General features: G+C 46.3%; 1 protein-coding gene across 19 annotated transcripts in view; it reads right to left on the bottom strand.

The window, feature by feature from the left end:
• Positions 1-968: 968 nt before the first annotated feature.
• The window catches only part of LOC126524372 (uncharacterized), a 248,910-nt gene continuing 226,399 nt past the window's right edge, over positions 969-23,479 (bottom strand). For 8 of the 19 annotated variants that reach the window (XM_055067268.2, XM_055067270.2, XM_055067269.2 and 5 more), the window contains one exon: positions 969-3,598. In XM_055067268.2, coding sequence (XP_054923243.1) covers positions 3,350-3,598 — 249 coding nt within the window. In that variant the 3' untranslated portion in view covers positions 969-3,349. Of the gene's footprint in view, positions 3,599-19,233; positions 19,339-23,479 lie in introns of those variants that run through there. The other 11 variants (XM_072287381.1, XM_072287386.1, XM_072287384.1 and 8 more) reach the window with 2 other exon arrangements.

Here is a 23,479-nt window from a genome sequence, read left to right as displayed (position 1 = left end):
CGCCTCAACATAGCTGGACAACGAGACTCACCTGGACTTGCACTGAAGATTAACCAAGGCTAACCATGCTATGATTTAGCTTTTGCTACCTATATCCTGGCATAGCCGAGCTAAGTCACTGCCAGTTTTTTTCAGCGGCTCGCGTCCTCTTTCGTCTTGTGGTTTGCGCGCGTGTGCTCTCCACGCTCTTGTGGACGCAGCAACGCTGCCAATTCCCCAGGGTCGAAAATACCCAGCACGGTCCGACGGGAAAAACCATCCCGCTCTAGAGTCTCGCTCTATTGATGCTAACTTTTTTTATTCCGTCGGTCAGAAATTGCGCGTCATGGGAGCGCTGTTGTTGTGCCGCAGACACTTGCATTCCTCGCGAGATTTGCTTAGGTCTATTTTTCTCTTTTTTCTAGTTTACTTGCGTACCATTCAGTTTAATATGTGCAACAAACTGTTTACCCTGCTTTTCTAATTTTCTAATTTATTTCCATGTCCCTACTGGGCCTGCAGCATGCTGTTGATGCAGCCTTAAGAAGGATGCTGACCATACCTCGAATGTGAGTTCGGTAGCCGAACATTTTCGCTAGAAATGAAACAACCAGAAAGCTCCGCTTTGGATCAGCTACAAAAGTTTTCATGTTGAACACGCCACAACGTTCAATGTTAGATTCATTTCTTATGCATCTTGTTTGAGTTAGCGCTGCGTTGCTGTGCTCCGCAGAATTCGGCTTCTTCGCGTTTTCTTTTCTTTTTTCGCGAGAGGCGTCTGCAAGGCATTAAGCAAACTTCAAAAGCACTGTGTTTACGTTTACAGGAATACGTGCAACTGTTCTACCAAAGAAGTCACTGTAAATAAATTTATATAAGTAATAATGCTTCATTTATAACAAAACAACAAACAACACTGCAAGCTGTTGCAATAACTAACGCCTTATAAGCTGTAAAACTAACCACACACATAAAAACAGACTGACTCATTTGATGACATCGCGTTTTATTATATAAGTAAAGTGTACAATGTGCTTAGGACAAAACCAAATTCAAAGTCCGTTGATACTGAGTAGAATTATTTTGTTTCTTAAATGAACAATGCCTATTTTTTAACACAGGAAGGCTTGATGTAGGCAGATTGGCTTGTTGACAATGCGGCACATTTGCTTACGAAATGAAGCCAAAGTACCTCAATGAAACCAAACTTCAGCCCCTAGTGCGGTGTTCTAACTTTCATATGAATGCTTTGAAATCGGTGACAGGCATGTGCAACAACCTGGAAGATAGTTTTCGTACCTTACACCGCCTATAACACAGACATCACCGCTCCTTTGATTGGGATTGAAATGCTTTGACATCACAGACGTTTTAATACAGCTGCAGCCTACTACGACTGCAACTACATGTGAACTGTGAACTACTTAATGATCTCTTTCTAAAAAAACAAGAGTCAACATGGTAGTAGTAACATTTATTCGAACTCGCAATATACCACTTATTTTTTACATTAAGCACGAGACCTTAAAATGAATATTAGATGTACAACTTGCTCAGACGCTTCCCGTATTGGTGCTGAACTCATCAGCAGTAGCCACTTTTTCGCATCTGCATCCCATTTCATGGGGCTCCTCTTCAAACCAAGAATTTTGACCGTTTGATTTAAGAAGTGATTAGTGCTAAAATTTGTAGCCGAAATCGCCGGCGCCTGAAACATGTACAATTAAGTAATAAATTCTACTTCCAGCGTCAGGCTCGAACAATGATAGTCAAAACATTCTGAGTAGTTATTCGTGGGCCGTCAAGCACGTAAACATTTTGACAGGTTCCAGAACATTGAATGGAAATTTGAACGGACGTCTCCTCGCTCATCGGGATCTCTAGACACATTTTCCCGGAGTAAACGAACCCTCGGCCGAAAACTAGTGAATTTCTCGCTAAAATGTGCCATGTGTTGAATGAGCTGGTGAAGCCCTTTCATATCGGAGTCACTCGGAGCCCTCCGGGGGGGTAGAATAAAAGTCTGCATGTGTAGGAGTAACAAATGTGTTTAGGCTTCGTTGTCACCCATTCTTTGATAGATTGTGTTAGAGCTGCGACAACATTGAGTGGTACTAAATCAATGTCAGTGGTAGTCAATTATTGCCTGCGTTAAATGACACCATAGATTTTTGGATTGGGACTGTGCATACCAAGCAGTGCAACACAGGTTGACCTAATCCTCTGCAATATTTGAGAAAACCGTAACCAGCAGGCGAAACAGACTTCCTTAAATAAAGTAAAACTGATGTTTTCGCACCAGGAAGGCTGTTATCGCAACTACTTCGAAATCAATAAACTTCAGGCAGATTTTACCCATATTGCAGTCCCTTTGTTGAAGTGTCCAATTCAGGCAAAGAAAAAAAAAGATGGAGTATGCGGCATTTTGTTGCACCAACATACATACTAAGTCCTCAATGGTCCGTAAATGCTCTTACTACTGTGCGAAGCACTGTTCTTGAGTGCTGCTTACGGCTCCGTTTTCAGTTGTGAATAATAACCGTGCACATGGCGCTGAGTTCGTGCATAACCTATATTTTGCTATACAGATCCTAGGAACGTCCGCATGGCTTGCTATTTTGTTTTATACTACTTCGATATACTGAAACATCTTGTTTGAAAGAATGTCATTTATTTGTGGTTGTTTGAGCATCCAACAATTCTGCATCAATTTATTTCAATGCCTTTGTAAACGGATAACTTGCAAAAATATTTATTTGAATAGCTATCAAAGTATGGATGAAGACTGGAACATTCGATCTTGTGCAGGACGAGCTCTGAAAACACGAATTCGTTCAAAGGAATGGTCCGTCCCCGCCTTTCCCAATTATAAGCTTCATCACGATAGAAACGTTTTTTTGGAAGCATAAACACTTCAGCCTGTTTCGCTCATGATTTAGGAACCAACCCATGAGTTTTTGGTTGTCGTATTGCTTGAACCTCGATGTATTCTGGGGACAGGTTGAAGACAAGAATAACAGAAGTTCTCAATTATACCTTCACGATTAGATACCACGCGCATGATAAACACTAATGCTCACGTGAAGGGAGAAATACATGCCCATGAATTCTTTCTCGTTTCAGCTAGCGGCTGCTTCCCAATCTCCCCTTGAGAAAACAAGCTCGATATATTAAACATTCTAAGACAATGGCTCCATTTCGGCGCATGTGTCAGTTTTACGTCCGCGGCTTGCGACACCGACGAAGTGCGTTGGCTCGGTGACGGCCTTCGCTCGGCGTCGCCGTTATTCAGGATAGGAGGGCTCCGAGATGATTGCGACGTTTTTTTCATTGTCATCTTCCATCACCAGCCGCCGTTCCGTCAAGCCGTTCACTTGCGTCGGCCGAAGCAGGACACTGCATTGAAGGAGCACTGCTTCCAGCCGCTCCTTTTCCTCTGGAAGTCTGGCACGGCGGGGGGCTGGTCCACCTGTTCGCGCTGCATCTGACGGGCCATCTGCTTGGCCATCAGGTAGTTCAACAGCAGGTTCTCCAGCCCACCGCTAGCCAGGGCGCCGCCGCCCATGCCACCCGCGCCCAGGCCACCAGCACTGCCCCGCAGGCCGCTATCGTCTGCCACCTGCACGCAAGAGAACAAATACTGCAGCAAACATCGGCAAGAAAACACTTCTCGATAATTGCTTCGTGTGCACAGTTTTAAATTAGTGCACGCAATTTTTGCAGATGCTAAACGCAAGCACTTTGAAGGACCTCGGAATGAGCCGAAGTTGAAAAGCATTTAACAGAACAATAAAATGGGCTATAGTTGTTAGCGTACGTTATCGCTACACCATAAAATACTCCAAATACTGTACAATCGGCTACAGGGTACATAAGCCGCAAAAATCAGCGCGCATGCGAAGTACTCACGCAAGCCCGTTACCTTTGATCACGTGTGCCGGTGTAAAACTGCCTAATAATGAACCTGCGAGGGAGTGTTATGCCACAGTCGCTTCCGACGAGAGAGTATCGGTATTGACATGATACGGCTGCAGTTAGAGCCGTGATAAGCAGCCGATGTTTGTGTTTCACGACGTTCTCGCTTAACATGAATCCCGTCACACCTGAAACTCCTGTGATGATTACTAAAGTTTTGTTGCCGGCCTAGAGTGATCGATGTGGAGGAAGTGTGTGTGTGGGGGGGGGGAGGGTGCGGTGGTGTCGGTGCGTGGCAGCTGGGTAGCCGGCTTTGATAGGTCTCAAGGGCTGCGGATAGATTTGCGAACTCTCTAGTGGACGAAGTCGAGACGTCGCGAGGAGGCGGCTGGCGTCTACTGGCCTTCTCAGTGCGAGGAGCCACCTGTAAGTTTCTTTAGTCCTGCCATGTCGCAATGTACAATAAGAACGGTACAGTACTTGCCCAGAGCGTATGGCGATATAGATAGCATGGGATATGGATAACATGGGATATGGATATGGATGACATTGATAACATAGCATACAGATAGAGATGTCATGGACGGTTGGTGCCTGTAGCAGAAGTAGAACCACTATAAAAAGGAAACGGCCTTTATATAAAGTTTACGACAGTGAAAGAGAAGACAAAACAGAAGAATGTGCAAACGCGATGTCGAGATTTACAGAAAGAAAGTCTGCATTACTTATTGATGGGTGTTCCGTGGAAGAAAAGCAAAAGCCGAACATTTGGGCTTCCCGGCGGAGTCAAGTGGGGACGCGGAGCATTTATTCAATGTTCGCGACTATCCCGCAAGATTTGAGACGGTTGGTAACCATAGCTGAGGGCGCTGTGAGCGTGACGATATCCCCACGTGGGTGCTAACTGGCAGCCTGTACGACGCCGCAGTCGGCCGCTCTCCTGTGCCCAAGGAGCGAGCTGAGAGTCCGCAAGACTCCCCTGGGTGTCATGACCAAAAGCAGCTCAGTGGCACAACACCTGATGCTTCGGTCTCGACAGCGCTGTGTGCTTGAGTCACCGCTTGTGCCTACAGGAGGCACTCGTATGTTCTTTGTTATTTATTGATTTCTTTTACTTTTTATTTAGAGAGACCTCACAGGCCTGCAGTGAAGCATAGGGTACAGTTTATCACAACATACAATCGGTATTCGCGAAATATCGCATAAACTCTACAAGTCTGGATGTTCCGTGTCATTCGAGCCATATAACCCGTAAAGTCCCATCATTGTCTCTAGTGCTGCCTGATTTCTTGGTGCGCTTGAACTCTTCAGCCCCGGAACAGTCGCAGATTCCTTAGTCAATATACGGGCACAGCACTGCACTGCGTTGTCATTGAATGCATAGTTTCACCATTAGGCTGCGAGGGTAGCTGGGTTGTTGATTAGCCCCAGTGGCTTCGTTGCGTTGAGATTTCAGTCACCGAATGAATTCAGAATTCAGTCAGTGGAAAAGTTATTCCTACAAGCTGCGTTCGGCGCGTTTGACATGAAAATGGCAGCTGCTTACGTCCTCTCTATATATAGACGAAAATTGATTCAGAGAATGATTCGAGTGAGCACTACGCGATTTGGAGGAGTTGTTGAGGGAATCACGTTCAAGGGAACAAGAACGTTTCGTCGGTTATCTAGCGCCGTAAAGCAGATGTAGGACTGGGGACAACAACATAAGCTCAAGCCCTAGTGCTAACAGTTTTATTCAGTGAGTGAACAAAAATTTCTTCTTTGTCCAAGTGTATCGCACTAGTCTGCGCACAACGCCATAAAACAACATGAAAAAAGTGCGACTCCCAAGAGGTCGTTGTCGATGGGACAAGGTAGAACGCAAAAAGTTTGGTTAGACTGAGATATTTGTTGCGCTATTCACGTTTTGACAAATGAAAGTAGCTGTGGTAATCGCGCTGTGGCGGTTTATGGTCAAATAAATAAAGTGTCGTGTGAGAATATCGAGTATACCAACATAAACCTTTGTAAAAGTAAAGCTTTTTTCTTGCTGTGAAATTATGAGATTTGTGTAGGACGAGAGTTTCCTCGAACATTGCTTCGGGCGGGGGGGGGGGGGGGGGGCGGTGGCTATGAGAACGTATTTTGTTTGCGAACTGGTCAGTCATCAGAGCTCTCGCTTCGTTGAGATAAAGCTGCAGCAAAGGCGCTTTTAGGTATATTAGCGGGAGCACATAAAATTCTTGAATACGCACAGGAGCCTTCGAAAATCATCTTCATCAGTGAATATTCAGAATTTTTCTAGGGATGAAAGGTAATAACAGAGCTTTGAAGTTTGCATATTCCGAACAGAGGCGCTCTGCAATTTTGAATCATCGTTATTTTATAAGATGAAAAGTGTCATTCTGACAGCATTCACTTTAAGTATTGTCTCCTTCAAACTCTCTGGCACCGGCAAAACAAGTGTGCCTTGGACAGAGTGCTGACGTAGTCAGAAGGTTGCTACGAAGCCAACGACAAATCCCGTGGGAACCCAATACATCTGTCCGCCGGTGAATGCACTCGTTGGCCAGCTGGCGACTTTAATCAACCTATTCACCTGAATTCAATTTCTAGTTTGCTAACGAACAAAAATCTGGTGTTTATGCGTCAAAACAACGATATGATTATGAGGGATGCCGTAGCAGGAGACTCCGGATTCATTTTAGCCACCAGGGGTTTTTTACCGTGCACTGTCGCACGGTACACGAATGTTTATTCATTTTCCCCCAGCGAAATGCAGCCACCGATAGGTAAACCTGCGGTCTTATGCTCAGCAGGAAAATGCCACAGCTGCTAAGCCACCGCGGTGGTTGCATTTCTCCGAGGGCTTACGAAGCCTGCCACCGCCACAGATCCACACAGCAGGATGTACGATCATTCGGGCTGTGAACTGGAGGACCGTGATCAGGTGGCCAGTCGTTTGTGTCTACGTGGCTGCCAGTACACTGTCGCTCGCCACTCGACATTTCTTGTGGAACACTTCAAAGTGTGCTACCCTGCCAACGTTCGCCCAGCACGGACGCGCCTTGGAATGAATGACGCTAGCAGAAACACCTGGTTGGTGCACTAAATTAGTAAGGATTATCAGCGGTGTCAGCTGCGTTCTTGCCATCACACTCGCAAAAAAGCAATCATATGTTACCAGAACCTACGTGTAGAGGACGTCGGCGCATAAGCCTAGAAAACGGCTAAGCCCGACAAATTGCATACGCGTACTGTTCATGGTATTTGCGCACTCGTGCACTGCTGTTGCAATACCGTCATGTGTGGATCATGTTAGTGTAGCGCCACCGTTAATGTGGTTGCGATAAAGCGATGTTGGCTCCGCACGTGGAGACGACTGCGCTCGGCACCAGGCGAGACTCGCTATATTCGGCGATTTCTCAGCCGTGTTCAATGCGTCCGCCTCTCTGGCCAGGCCGGTTTCCTCAATAACTGGGGCTGCTCATAGCCGCCACATAATTGATCACCACAGACATCCTATACTGAGCATAAACAAGGACCGGCTTAGCATTGCCAGCCACCACGCCCCGCCTGCGTCCATACACCAGCTGCAAGGAGGGTGGCGTCCACCGAAGCTCTGCAAACTTTTACAAATCAGGCAATGTCGTGCGCACAGCCCTACAACATGGCTCGCGCAAGTAGATGTGCAGCTGTACGACAGTGGTGTGTCGTAGTAGCCCTGGCGGCGCCGGCTACTCAAGCGACAGATTCCCGTTGATGTCTCTCGTCTTGACTTTCCGCCACCAGACAAGAACCTGTACGTAGGCCCCAACACCATCTTTCTCCAACGCGTTGACGTACCACTTCCTCAACTAATGAGGCCTCTCATCGCATTCCCACTCTCACCTTGCGAAATATTTTATTAATGATAAGCTTTGTAGTTTAATAACAATCTACTACGTTCATGTGCTAGACTATTTTTATTCGCTCTCTTGAACGCAATAATAATGATTATTTTTTCTCTTTGTTGAGCACATCATTAAAACTAAGAGCGTACCATAGTGTTGTCGAACAGTGACAGAACCAAAGCAATAGAATATGATGCTGTTGCACATTTCCAGCAGTATCCTATATGCAAACTACTAACTTTGACAAACTAAGGACGTAAATTTTTCTTTAAAGCTTGTTTGTGGTCATGCGCATCTATTCTGGGCTCAGTATATCAGTTTTGTGTAGCCATCTTTGCCCTTTCATAGCTGATTTTCTTATAGAACTAGAGGGCCAGCAGATTTTTTCTATGAGGTTACATAACTGTTTCGTGGCTCGCATTCCTCCACTTCTCTTTATGCAATAAACTAAACATTGCCCCTGCATTCAGAATCTCTGCATCCCTAAGCATTCGCTTGCCGCAACAATTATGCTGGTAGCGCGGTTCATCAAACAAAATGCCAGCAAAACATCACTTTCACTCCGCTGCGTTGCAGCACAGAATTGTGTGGCCACTTACTCTGTACCTACGCTTTCGTGGGCGCTGCTCATCAAGTCAGGATTCCGAGAATTGCTACTCATATCATTCGGGGGTGCGTTGTCACACTCTCTTGTCCCGCTGATTTTTGGAGGGAGGGGAACCATCGAGAATCAGCTCTTACGTAACCGAGTGTATGGGGTTGTCGGGGAAGGAAGGGAGGGGGCGCTAGTTAGCTCGCTCGATAGTTCGCCGTGGGAAAACGAGGGAAAAGGCCCGTGCTGTCGGGCAAGCGAATGGCGGGAAAGAAGTGGAGGGAGCAGGATTGGACGCTGTCGCTCGCTCGCTTGCTCGTCTCGCATATCGCTGGCCGCCCGGTGGTGTGCAGCCTATCGTGGACGATGCGACGAACGAGAATAAGCTGCGGATTATCGCCCAATAAGCATGTATATTGAAGACGCAAGCGAACGTTCTGTCGAGCGCTCATCGTGTTGATGCCGACACACCAAGAAAGAGAGCAAGAAGTTGACGCGCTCACTATACTGGGCTGCCACGAAGGAAGTCCGAGAAGGTGCCGAGGAAAAGGGCGCGCAATCTAAGGCAACCAAGCTGCCGGCATGGGCGGCAAAGGGGCAGATTGTCGCTCGCTCGTTCGTTCGTCTGGGCTATTCGCTCTCGGGCAGCTCACGCAGTGACAGCCCATGATTTGGCAAGTCACGTGTGTATGCGCAGTACTATCATGAGCAATATGAAAGGCAACACAGAACGCGTGGCAAACAGCCTCAAAACAGACTCGGAGCGATACGCGGATGGCGCTGTGAAAAACAATGGGGGAAAGGAGGGTGCTCTTCTATTAACTGTTGGCACTCCCACCACGCTGGCATTTCTACAAAAGAGTAGCTTACGTTATGGATCGTCCGACAGCCGATAAGACGATAATCGTCGCCAGTGACTTACACCGATTCATTTTCTTTTTTCTCATTCCTTTTTTTTCTTAGCGCAACCGCTTGATAGAACTCTTAGAACAAGTTTGCCCTGTATATAAAACCGACTCTTTATTTGAATCGACGCACCCGGTTGTCAGTGGCACCTCGAACAGCGGCGGCGCTTGAACCAATGACGACAGAGGAATAGAATAAAAAAAAACTTTTAAAAAAGGAACATTGATAAACTGTCTCTCGTGCGACTTTGTTGCACGAAGTCCGTTCAGAAAAATTCACGTCGCACACTGCAGTGGCCCACGCAGAGCAGTCAACTCTGATTTTGTAGCCTCAAGATGCCTGGAGTGCCTCTTAAACAGCGGGAAGGTATAATAGAAATGTCTAAAAGAGGTTATACGCAGAGCAATATTGCTCTCGTGACAGGCCGCCCATTGAAAACGGTGAACCCGGTATGTATGTAGATTATCCTGGCTTACCGAGACGAAGGACGCATAAACGATGGGCCGCACCGCAGACGACCCCGATCAACAATGAACGACCAAGACCTTTGCATCGAGGCTGCCGTCAGCGACAAACCATTTCAAAGTGCAAAGGACATTCGAGGTGCTCTTGGCCTGGACAACTTGAGCGACAGCACGGTAAGACGAAGGCTTAGAGAAGCAGGACCGCCAAATCGCATCGCCGCACAGAAACCTCTGCTCACCGCAGCCAACAAAGCAGCTCGCCTGAGGTTCGCTACTAAACACCGCAGCTGGAGTCAGAGTGAGTGGAAGTATGTAGTTTTCTCTGATGAGTCCACGTTCTCGAGCCGCTGGGACCAACGAAAGAGAGTGTGGCGGACCGCAAACACATTCTTTAGTCCGCAGAATATCCAGGAGGTGGCCGCCAGCGGACGCGTGTCTGTGAACGTGTGGGGGGCGATTTCCCACGAAGGCCTAGGCCCACTGGTGAGAATTGATGGGAGGTTCACCAGTGCTGAGTATTGTACTATGCTTGAGCACCAGATGATCCCCTATGTGTTTCATTTCATTTCATTTATTAATACTGTCAGTCTCATTCAGGGGCTGTAACAGGAGTGGAAAAAAACAAAACGAAAACAGCAAAAATAAGTAGTACAGAACATATTGAAAACCATAGTTATACATTAGTTAAAGAAAAAAAAAGATCATCTCGTGAAATGCACACACAAACAAAAACAAAAATGCATCACTCAGAAATCAGAACAGCAATCTTATACAGCAGCAATCTGACCTCATCGCCCTATGCTAGTGCCATAGATGAAATTATCTAAGTGGCGTAGAAATTCAGCTAAAGATGTCGACCGAACAGCAGAATCTGGAAGAGAGTTCCAGTCCCTACAAGTTCGGGGAAAATAACTAAACTTGAAACAATTATTTTTATTGTCGGTAATGGGATAAACTTACTATGACGATGCCTTGATGTTTCATTAGTTTTGATCTCAAAGTAATCTGATTTATTTATTTTAAGATAATAATTGATAATGAGGTAAAGAGTTTTTAGTCTTTCATATCTGGTTCTGGTTTCAAGCATAGGTAGTTGGGCTTGTTGGCAGAGTTCTGTTGAAGAATGGTTCCGGCGGTATTTATTAAAAATAAACCTTACAGCGAGTCGCTGAATCCTATCAAGCTTGTGACGATTAGTTGCTGTGTGAGGATCCCATATTACCTTAGCATATTCGATTATCGGTCTGACTAGGGTTTTGTAAGCGAGGCACTTTACATCCCGAGTAGCACTGTGCATAGTGCGTCGCAGGTACCATAGTGTTTAAAAAGCTTTGGAAATGACGATTTCAATGTGGGTATTCCATCGTAGATCTGATGTAAATGTTATACCTAGGTATTTATACTGATCCACTCTTTCAAGCATATAACCGTTGATTTGATAATTGTAATCAAGAACATTTTTCTTTCTAGTTACTGACATGAACACAGACTTTTTAAAGTTTAACTCCATCTGCCAGTCGCTACACCATTTCACTATTCTTTGCAGGTTTAAATTTAATTTAATCTGATCATCAACTGTATTTACGGCATTGTACATCAAACAGTCGTCTGCAAAAAGTCTTAATGGAACATCAATGTTACTTTGTAAATCATTAATAAAGACCAAAAATTGGAGTGGGCCTAAGACGCTACCTTGCGCTACACCAGAAGCAACGGGAAGTATGTTGGATTGACAACCTCTAACAGTTACACACTGTTCACCGGAGGATATATACGCAGAAAACCATTGTGTCAGTGTTTGATTTTTAAAGACCGCATTAATCTTATATAACAATTTTTGGTGCGAAACTTTATCAAATGCTTTTGCAAAGTCAAGGTCGATAATGTCTGTTTGACCACGTGAATTTATTGTTTCTGCGAGGTCATGAACTATTTCTATCAGTTGGGTAATCGTGGACAGTCCCTTTCGAAAGCCGTGCTGATGATAATACAGGATATCATGCTGGTCGAGATAGCCGAGCAGGTGTTTGGATATGATGTGTTCAAATAACTTCGAAACTGTACTAGTGAGCGAGATCGGGCGATAATTACTAACAGAATTATTTCTGCTTTTATGAACCGGTATAACTTTTGCTCGCTTCCAATCAGTTGGAAAGCATCCGCTACTAAAAGAAGACTGAAAAATTTTGGACAAGTATTTAGATACCCATTCAGCGTATCTATATAAATACTCATTAGGGATACGATCTGGACCTTGGCTTTTCTTAATGTCAATATGTAATAGCAGATTTAGAACACCTTGCTCGTCAATCTGTAAATCAGTAATAGGAGGTCTTTCAGTTTCAACATTAAAAGGAGGCAGTATACCATTATCACGTATGTAAACAGATGAAAAATATAGATTGAAGTCTTCGGCACGCTTATGGGCGTTCTCCTCGGTCTGAGCAGGGCGCAGAACTTTAGACGGATTTATATAGCGCCAAAATTTGCCAGGTGACTCGCGAAGAAATTTTGTGAGCGTCACATTATAGAATCTCTCTTTTGATTCCTTAAGTAGTCTCTTTAAATCCTGACTCATACGGCGAATACATAGTTTATTTTCGGGGTTTGGGCTGGGTGAATAAGCCTTACGTTTGCGTTTAAGTCTTCGTTTGAGATGAAGTATATCTCTAGTTATCCAAGGATTCTTTTTATTCGTGCGCTTAGTTTTCTTAGGAATAAAGTGATTAAGGCACCGTTCTGCTAATTCCGAAAAGAATTCCCATAGTTGGTCCGTGCTAGCACCTAAGTCATACAGTTGCATAAAATCTGAATATGAATAAGCGAGACAGTCTATCACAGCAGCGTCATCAGCGTCATAAAAATTAACGAAACTTTTTTTGGACGAAGTACTTATGACATCTGGTGATGCCTTTAATGACAACAAAACTATCCTGTGATCTGACAAGCCCTCCAGTGTTTCACATTCGCAGACAGAACTTTGTATTCGTTCGGAAACAAAAATTAAACCAAGTATGGATGATGTTGTAGGACATATCCTTGTGTAATCAGACACAACTTGAACTAAATTATGACAAAAAGCCAGTTCAAGTAACTGCTCACAACTAGGCACTTCTCGTGTTCCAGGTAATTGCGAACACCAGTCAATGCCGGGTAGGTTGAAATCTCCAAGTAACAATGTCCTACTATCCTGAGGCAGGTAAGTGTCCATAAATGTTTGTAGATTTACCAGGACGTCTAACGGAGCATTTGGAGCCCTGCAAACCCCACCAATGAAGACTGTTTGTGTATCTAATTTTAACTTGACCCATAGCGCTTCTATGCCATTCACATCTGGAAGTACAGAAAATGCTATGTTGTCTTTGATAATTAACGCAACTCCCCCCCCCCTCTGTCTTCTCGATCCCTTCTTACTATATTATAGTTAGGAGGGGTGACTTCAGTGTCGAGTACATCCTTGTGCAGCCAAGTTTCGGTGACTACTATTAGGTGAGGTTCATGTTCTATGATTAGGCTGTCTAATTCGACAAGTTTATTTAATATGCTTCTGGCATTCACATTTATCACTTTGAGCTGTTTTGACCCTTTGTTCCTGCGTCAATTGCCACTCCCCAAAGGGGTATGGCATTTATACCTTTGTTTCGTTGAACGGGCTGCACCCGGATGGGTGTTAATTTTTCAGCAGGACTTGTCTCCCATTCACACATTGAAGGACGTGGCGCGCCTTTTGGAAGAGCGAGGGGTAATGCAACTTCAGTGGTGCGCGAAAGGTGCCGGCATGAACATTTAAGAGCACGTTTGGGTCCGTATGAAAGTGAACCTTTCGAAGAGGTCGCTAGAATTCGTGAACTCCGACCAACTACGGGAAGCAATAGAATATGAGTGGTAGCGCCTTCAGCGTGATACCGCATTCATCGAGGCTCTCTACGCGTCTCTGCCCCAAAGAATGGAGGTCGTCGTTCAAGTCGACGGTGGCATGACGCGTTATTAGGCCACCAACGAACAAAACAAAGGACGACCATAAGCTGCGATGACGCTATTGCCTTATTTCATTTGCTTCAATATCTTTTCAATATTCGGCAACCACCAATAAACTTATTTTGAACTCCCCCTAAAACAATTTTTTCCCGGTTTACAAGATTTACCATAAATCAATATCGAAGTCAGGAACAGTGCAACCTTTTCTAACGATTCGACGCAAAAAGTTACCAGTGACGCAATATCGAACAGTGTTATCACTGTCTGCTGGCGATGCGAAGTTCCGCACTTGGCAGACGCACGGCGGGAGCGCGAACAGTTGTTAGAACAGCTTCCCCCTTTCCACATTGTTTCCGACGGTGGCCGCTGCGTATCACCCATATAGCTGGGTCTGAGGGTGTTTTCTACGCGTTCCTGTGTTCCCTTTCATATTGCTCATAATAGTACATGCCCTGGTCCGTTGCCTCAATGCGCGACGTTACCACTTCATTCTCGCCGAGCCTGGACCCTCTGGAAAGTCGCCCAGGTTTGGCTCAGGGTCGAGGCTGACTCTGCTTTTCCGCGACTGGGACAGCCGCTGGAATTGGTCTGATTGGGGACCGTGGCTGGCCCCGCAGAAACACATTTTTGGAGGCAGACGTTGCTTCGGAAATAAAGGAAGTTTCGTCTTCTCTTTTTCGCCAGCCGGCTGGGGTGAACGTGGCTGACCCTACGCTCCAGCGTCTAGGAGGGCCAAACCCATGAAAAGAAAAACTAGCAAACACGCAATCATCCGCGACGTGCAGCGATGCGTCAGAACGTGGTCTCTTTTATTTGCTCGCGGATGAGGACTGGTGCGTGGGTCACCAAGCTCATATGACTTGCGAGGATGACGATGATAGTGGGAGGGCCTGAAGATACAGTGGTCGCATTCCTCTGCAGGAGCATGTGCTTGCGCACTCTGCTTTACCCTTATAAAGGAACTGCGGGGCCGAAGTGGCGTCTCCTGGGCGGTTCGGCACCGCTGTGCATAGCTATGCTGTGACCTTACATGCTGTTTGTGCGTGAATGTGTGGCAGGTAAACTCGGGCGCCTTGTCGGACGCTGCTCCGGGCTCGCTGCCCTCAGGCCGGGCCCGGCGTCCTGGGCCACGGTGCCTGGCGCCGGTTTCCGCTCGACGGCTGTGCCATAATCCTGTGCACTGGAGCGCCATTCCCTGCACCCTCCTTCCAAACGTAGCATCCCCCTCCCCTGATTCCGCTCTGAGTGATGCTCTGGGTGGTTCGATTGCCACCTCATGTCTTTTACGTATGTTCTTCTTTTATTTGTCCTATTTCTTTTTTCTCCATCTGTACAGGTTTTTCTCAATTGTTTTCTGTTCCTTCTCTTGTAAAATCTCTTTTCCGCCATTCTGAGGGACGGCTGGCGTTGCTGCTGTTGGTGGGTGCTCTTAATGTATTGCACTAGTCATACGTTTTCTTTTTCGGTTACTACAGCAAATACTACTCCCGCTCCATCTTCTTTACTTTCTTCCCCTCACTCCTTTGGTCATTAGTTAGGAAATGTCACCTGCCCTATCTCGCAATGGGTAGGTATTTCCTTTCCTTCCTCAGTGGCTGTCCGAGTGGCAAGGCATTTCCAATCTGGTGGCCATTGACGTGAGTTAATCATTACATGCATGAAGACTCTTTCAGCTAGCTTTCCTGTCAAAGGATCTTCAGGCAGGTGCGAATACATGGATCATCCGACAAACCTACTACCATCGTCATTGGGGCTCTTAGATCATGGCTCTTCACGGCACTTTTCAGGCGCCCCATCTCTGGATTCTCATCTGAGAACACGCTCTCCGCAGGGACCTTGTGCCCTCCCTGACCGGACCTTAGGACACTAGAAGTTACCGTGCCCACATGCTATTTTTCCAATTCGTTCTTCTTTCAAAATCTGCGCTTTCGGTTACATTTAGAGACCCCTTATTTATTCAGTATCAAATGGCTTTACACCAGTTTTTGCATACCTGTAGGAACGGGTTTCCCCACATTTATTTATTTTATTTTATGACACCTCGGGACCAAAGAGAAAACAGGTACTGTTCGCTTATATAGACGATGACCGTTGATATTTGCTGCAGATATTTTTTTTTTTGTGTATGCCGCTTCAAGATTGACAAGGAAGTAAGCCTATGCGCAAGGAGAAACTAATGAAATGATGGAAAGGTCATTTATTAGTGCGATAGCGTTTTTACGGACGCTCGAGACGCGCCCGAGCCGCTGTTGTCGCTCGCGTCGGCGTCGCGATGCATTCACGGGATGCGGGACGAACGCGTAGCGAATGAAAAGGTCCCCAGAAACGCGCAGTGCGCTTGGCTGCAAATGGTGGCGAAGCCAAGCGGACTCGGACTCCGCTGAATCGGCTCCACCGAAACCACGGCAACGTTCCGCTGCTAGCGTGAGCTTCGTGTGCACACACGTTAGCGTACCTTCCGAATGCATACTACACCACGGTGCTTACACTGGTCTAAGCGGAACGAACAGTAAGCGTCCAGCTAAATCAATTTAGTCCCTTGGTTTTTTTTTTTTTTTTTTTTTGGAGCGAAAAGCTTCGCTACTCTAGTCAACACAGCGCTTGGCTCCGTAAAGGCCGATCCACACGACGGACCAAATTGCTCCTTTGGACCGCGGTCCGCGCATCACGTGATAGGACGTCACCAGTTCGTGCGTACCGCCGTTGGCCCGCGCAAGACCGCGGCCCTCGCGGTCCAACAAATCGCCGAGGCTTTTCCCGCTTCCGTTTTGGCGGCGGACCGCATGCAAACCGCAGCGATTTTGGCGTAGCCAACGAATGTTGTCCGGCAACAGAGTGTCTTCAGCCAAATCCAACCATGTTTTCGGCTCAGCAAAAGCCAGTCAAGCCAGTCGTTTCATGTCCGCCGTTCCGCCTACACGTGCGTGCAGCAGATATATTTTTTAAACACCGTGTCCGCTTGGAGTGACGAGGAGGTTTTTTCATTTTGTATACCTCGTTGAAGGCCGATCCACACGACGGACCAAGTCCACGGGCCGCTCGGTCACGTGATGCGACATCACGGCCCGCCGCGGTCCGGTCCGGCGCAGAGCACATCAACACGGCGGACCGCCATAGCAGACGGCAGAGCAGACCAACCAGCTACACTCTCTGCCAGAGTGTTATCATTGTTATCATTCCGGTTCGAGTGCCACACAGCCGGGAACTGCTCAACGAGGGATACAAAATAAAAAACCTCCTCGTCACTCCAAAAGGACACGGTGTTTAAAAAATATATCTGCTGCACGCACGTGTAGGCGGAACGGCGGACATGAAACGACTGCCTTGAGTGGCTTTTGCTGAGCTGAAAACTAGATTGGATTTGGCTGAAGACACTCTGTTGCCGGACAACATTCGTTGGCTACGCCAAAATCGCTGCGGTTTGCATGCGGTCCGCCGCCAAAACTGAAGCGGGAAAAGCCTCGGTGATTTGTTGGACCGCGAGGGCCGCGGTCTTGCGCGGGCCAACGACGGTACGCACGAACTGGCGACGTCCTATCACGTGATGCGTGGACCGCGGTCCAAAAGAGCAATTTGGTCCGTCGTGTGGATCGGTCTTAACCGAACGAACGCGCCGAACAACCATCTCCGATCGCACCCCAGTTCTCATCTTGGCCTATGCGTCCGCCCTGTTGTCAGACTAAACGCGGCAAGCAACAGCCGCGTCAAATCAAGGAGGAGCTTTGCGCCAACCCTCACTATCTTGCATGCGTAGTCATGCGGACGACAATTAAAATTTGGAGTCGCATATCTTGGAGCACAAATGTGCTAGAATACTTCGAAGTGAAGCTGTGCAGAAGGACGACTGCCTCTAAACTTTGAATACAAACATACACGCTTACTGCGGTAAATAAAGAGATAATTATTCAATTTTAGTTCATTCGGCTGCTGACAGCGATAATTATCATCTCACTTTGTGTCTTCCTTGCCACATAACTTATTCGCAAAGGTGGTCGCCGCGTGCCTCCCAGTGCCTAATTTTGAGAAAACCATAAAGCTTAGTTTTACACAACCAGCATGACGAAACTGGGTCATTAGAGGTGATACAATGCCGTAGAATTGTGTGATAGTTTTACAATATTTGTATTATTTTCATCATTACATTGTTACACTTTGTTTTCCCCAGACCCTCCGTTTTCTTTATTCGTGCCGAGTTTTTGCATTCGCGTTTTCTTGCGCTAATGCCCGTGAAGCTGCTTTCTGTCGTATAGTCGTAAGTTCAGAGCTGATTCTTTTTTTCTTGGCAGGAGTCTAGGTGGGCCGTTCCCAGCGATAGTGCAATCTTCGGTTCACTGTCGTTAATTTTTGGCCTTACGGGTACTAATTACACCCATGCTGCTATATTCCTACTTTGCGACTGTTTCACTCTCCACGTCTTGTTGTAATGTACACTTTGATAAATTTTCCACTCGCTACCGCACTCTGGAGGCAAAGGACATTTTATTTCACGAAAACATCAGATATATGCACAGAACCTACGTACGCCAAACACGTGTAAAGTCTCCAAAGAAGGCCTTGTTTCGAAAACTAAAAAAAATCCGTAGTCTTAACGCACACTGTCTCATCGACGTCTTCACTGCGTCTCCGCATCTCCTGCTTTGCTCTCAATAACAGTGGCAGGGAGTTCTTCTTTGGTTCAAGGCTTTGTAAGCTACGTCTTGTCTATGACTTAATGTTGCGTTAAAGGGCGTCGACGAAATTGAAATACGCCACTGGCAGGCGTGTTTGAATGGTCTTGCGAGGTGTCATTACAAGCCTCGCACTTGTTTGACGCCGGATATGTTAGACGAGGTTAGCTGTAACGAAAACATAAAGTGGAGAGACGCCGCGCATAGGGCGAGAGAAGCAATGGAAACATGGGGTTTGGATGTGCCGTTATATATAAACCGCAATAAACCGTAGAGCTATAAAAACTAATATCATGGATACCATTTTAAGCTCATAAAATTAAGGCGGTGGGGGGGGGGGGTGACGGGGGGAGGAGGAACGTGCAGAAATCTCACGCTCATGAGGGTGCTCAAATGCATGTGTTACTGTCCTAATCGCCGACGACATGAAATACTTATTTCTGCCTTCCTACTGTCGAACTTGAGAGCTGCCCAGGCGGCGCCTGAACAGCAGGTTTCCCCGATGCTAAGACATCACCCCAAGCAACGTTCCCCATGTGCGTGCCGGTTCAGTGTAACGCAAACAAGTTTATCGGTGCAGAGCTCCCTTAGGAAGAAAGCATTAGACGCGGAATTTTTCTTTCACCTGTTTACGGTCTACTGCAAATATGACCGTCGCGTGGTTGGGCACTTTTTTTTAAATTTTCTTAGTACAATTCTTTAGGCGGCCTGCACAACAGCACGTCGTTCCTGAAGAAATTCTCGATGTTATAAGTTAGAAGTGACAGGCGTCATCTCAGACAAGAACTTATGCCACAGTGTTTGCAACATTGTGCTTTTCTCTGAAGTATGACACTGAGCGGAGGAAAATGAGCAGGCAATTAGAGGTAAACCTTTATTGGCCGCATAAATCACCGTGAAGTCTTACTGTATGTTTCGGTTACGGAGATACACGGGAGATAAGAAGGTCGGCTTGTCTCGTTTACCTGGAACATGAAACGACGGAAATTGTGAGAGATTCCGGTTCATCGCGATGCAGCACCAGAAAATGCACGATCAAGATGTGAACACAACTGTGCATCATGCCACCAAACGCATGCACTATTCAATTCCCCAGATAATTTCATCTTTACATGCGTTGAACTACCCGCTTGAGTCCCTTGCACCGTAATGCTGCCCCGTACCGGCACCTCTTAAGCAGAGACACAGCTTAACAAAAGACGAAAAACAGAGGCAAGAGAAAATGAAGTTTCATTCAACTTGCGAAAGAGCGAGCGCATTGTTGGGCGCGATAACATTCACAGTATTTGGCTGGCTGCATGTGGCCGCGAAGAATAGCAACGATGCTTGGGCGATCTGTTTTAGATAAAAACGGATTTTTCTTTCTCATATTTCTTTTTTAGGCTTTCACCCTTTCACACCATCGTCGATGCCCTACAGGAGAGCTGGCAAATTAGTGCACTTCGTGCACTCTACACTCTTCACTCTTAAAAAAGTTAACACCCTTTCGGGCGTATCTTGTCTCACAACAATAATCGTCATCTGTCTTTCCCGCGTTTCCATTCTTTAACGCTGCGAGCCCGGTACTTCCCAGTCACGAATGGCATGCGCATTATCAGTGTGACGCAGCATTCTCGACAGGAAAGTAGCGAGCGCCGAGTTTTCAAGAAAAGAAACGCAAGCAAGACAGATGAGGATTATTGTTGTGGGACAAATATACACTCCAAAGGGTGCAACCATCGCAACCCAAGTCGCATGTAGACTATTCCTCACCGGGAGGCTACCACACAGCACCACTCACCTATTAGGATCCAACCTAACGCAGAAACACATGATCATCTGGTGCCCGGGTCACGCAGGACTCGAGGGCAATGAGAAAGCGGACGGCGCAGCTCATGCTTTTGTCAATCGAGCGGCCGACCACTCTGACGAAAACCCCTTTTTACCACGAGACATCCTTGAGCACCAGCGGCGCGAGCGCAGAAAGTACAGTCCACCACACCCTGACCTATCCAGGCAGGAGTCTTATGACTGGCGCCGAATACAGACGCACGCATTTCCAAACCTTTATTTGAAAAATGCCATTCACCCAACGCTGTACAGCGTTCGCTGTCCGTGGTGCGGAGGCCGGCCAACTCTCGCCCACATTACGTGGGACTGCCAGAACAGGCCACCCGAAATTAATACACCAAAAATAGCCGGCAAACTTTCCGGAAGGGAGCAGTGGGAGACTTGGCTCGCCAGCGAGGATCGGGAGATGCAACTAGCGCTCCTCGACCAAGCACGGCGGACCGCTCAAGCCAGTGGGGCCGTGGACTAGGGGCTCCACCCACTCGCTTCCTGCTTTTTTTTTTTTCTTTTAAATAAATGTTTTGATATATATAACAGTGTAATAGCCGTGTCACACGGGCAACTCGGATCTCCCTCAAACTTCCTTCCCTTAAAGAACCGCAAGGGAGTTTCACCTCAAAGGAGTTAGCTCCGTGTCACATGGCCTATAAGCGAGCTTTTCAAAGCTGCCGCTGGAGGCCCATTAGGCGCTGCTTACCTCGTGCGCAGTCATGAAAGAAACACGTTATATATTGCTAAAAAGTGTTGGGAAAGACGTGAATCACTCATTTCACATCGCGTTGACCAAAACAACAAAAAATGGCGCAGTCAGGGCAAACGCAGCAGCCATTCCGAGAACGCCCGGTTCGAGAATCGAATGTAGCTGCTCAACTCAAATATATTTGGCAGTGCTCAAATACTATATTATACACAATAAAAACATTTGTAATTGCTGGTAAAAATGAAATTAATAAAAATGAGGCTTATTTCTTGTTTCGAAATTCAAGCACGCTGGGAACAAGAGTATTCCCTTCCGTCTGCAAGGGAGATCTTCCATCTCCTTTCGCTAAGAACTTCCTTAAACTTCCTTTGCTAAAGGACTGCCGTGTGACACGGCGCGCATCTCCCTCGAGATAAAGACGTCCTTAGTTGAAGGGAGTTAAAAGGACTTTAGCCGCGTCCGTGTGACAGGGGTATAAGACAAAGGAACACCCTTTGGGGTGTATATTTGCCACACAACAATTATCGTCATCTGTCTTGTCCGCATTTCCTTTCTTGAAAACGCTTTGCAAGTTACTTTCCTGTCGGCAGTGCTATGTCATGCTGATAACGCACATGCCGTTCGTTACCGGGAAGTACCAGGCCTGCAGTGTTAAAAAAAAAAAAAAAGGCGGGCAAGGCAGATGACGATTATTGTTGTGTGGAAAATATACACCGCTAGGGGTGCCATTGTTTTTAGAGTGTACTCTGGCAACAGAGGAAAACATTACGCAGTACAAAGAAAGCGGGATAAACGAGGGCGCAAGAACCTTACCATAGCTGCACTTGGAATGTACTCACCTTCAAAACACCTCTAACCCTTAAACACCTCTTCACCGCTAATACAAAATTTTAAATAGGCTGCAGGTGCTTCACAGAATGTCAACACATAAAAATATGGACACGACACTAAATAAACAAATAATCAGAAAATAAAAGGCCGAGTCAAGTCCAGTCATTTCCTTAGGCAAGCAGCCCGAAAAAACTTACAGCGACGGAAGCGAAGGTTGACACCGCGCTGTGCCAGCCTTTCTTCCCTTTGCCTTGGGGCTCCTTTCCTCAAGAATGAAATAGTGAATAACACAGCAGCCCATCGTTCTGTACTAATGTCCGAGAGGCCAACACATAAACACGGACTTTATTGGACGTGCTGACATCATGTGCTTCAGAGATGCGTAGGTCACGGCATTACATAACAAGTTTGCACATTCCTTGGCTACACGCACTGACACGGCCCCTTTTGTGTGAGTGCTTCGCTCGCTTTTTCTTTCTTCGGCACTTTAATTCGTTACTACGTTACGTATGTAGCTTTCGGGTACACTTAACACCTATTGCTGCATATTTTAGAAATTCCTATTTACTACAACTTCCGTTAACTCCCATAAATACCAACCCGGTTATGCCAAATTTTCGGGTGTGAGCCCGAAAGGTAGCCGAAAGGTAGCCGTCCAGACTGATATAATTATGCTAAAGACACCATTCAGGTAGTCGTCACGCATGATGAAGTGATAATATATTCCTAGGGGTGGGCAGCGCGACCCCTAGGAATATCGACGCGTGTGCTTGTTTATCTTCATCGGGCGACCGCGTTTCACGGCATCACAAATGTTATCGCACAGCGTAGGACTCGCTTGCATGTATCGGAAGTTTCTCGAAAGTTATCGATGGTTCTGTCCGCTGTCTGTTGTCACCGAACCTTGAGTAATCTGGTTTCATCGCGCGATGGGAATGGGGTAGAACTTACTGAACCACACGCGGGTCCCAACGGTTACTCTGGCACCTTCGATGACTGACGCACAAACGCAGACGCGCTTGACACGCTGATGAGATTTTTTTCAACGATCGCCGACTGTTTTCGCCGCTATGGTTGTTCTTTGAGTGTAGCCTGCATTGGAGGGCACAAGTTCGCCCAATAAAGCGCTAGTTTCGTCAATCACAGTTTTGCTGCCTTCTTCACCGTCGCTACTACGTGACAATATACTGACACAACCAACTCGCCTAGCTCGCTGTGATAATTGAAGTCGTAGTGCCATGAATACTTCGGTACCTGCTTCTTTTTCCAACATGAGGCCATTCAAAAGTTATTTTGGGAGTTAGGTGAAATTTCAGCTTTTGTGACAGCACACAGGTTTCCTCAGCACGAGCAAGCAATAATTACTCAATAGCCTGAGCATACACAAAATAATGTTTTTGCGTCAGGCACACCAACAAATATCTTCTTTTACCTCTGCATTTGTGGCTTTAAAGATAAATCATCTACAGCTTTGTCTCGTAGGTATTTGTGTGCACTAGGCATTATATATTTTGTCTTCTTTCAGTGAATTCTGTTAAGACGAAGCTTCAACTCGTGATCCTTCCCTTAAAAGATGAGAAATGAGAAATTGTTGTTCTCGGAAACTACTACACCTATTTTTAAGTGACTTGCAGCATTTAAAAGGAACAGCCCAAATCGAATAACTGGAACGTGTATTCCAATTGATCCCGTAAATGTTTGCTTTTTGCAACGAAAAGAAAACTGAAAATCGCGAAATAGAAATA

Source organism: Dermacentor andersoni, chromosome 3 (genome assembly GCF_023375885.2).
Source record: "Dermacentor andersoni chromosome 3, qqDerAnde1_hic_scaffold, whole genome shotgun sequence".
Classification (NCBI taxonomy): Eukaryota; Metazoa; Arthropoda; class Arachnida; order Ixodida; family Ixodidae; genus Dermacentor; species Dermacentor andersoni.
The sequence above is the reverse complement of the archived record's forward strand: the minus strand, read 5'-3'. Positions and strand labels throughout refer to the sequence as shown.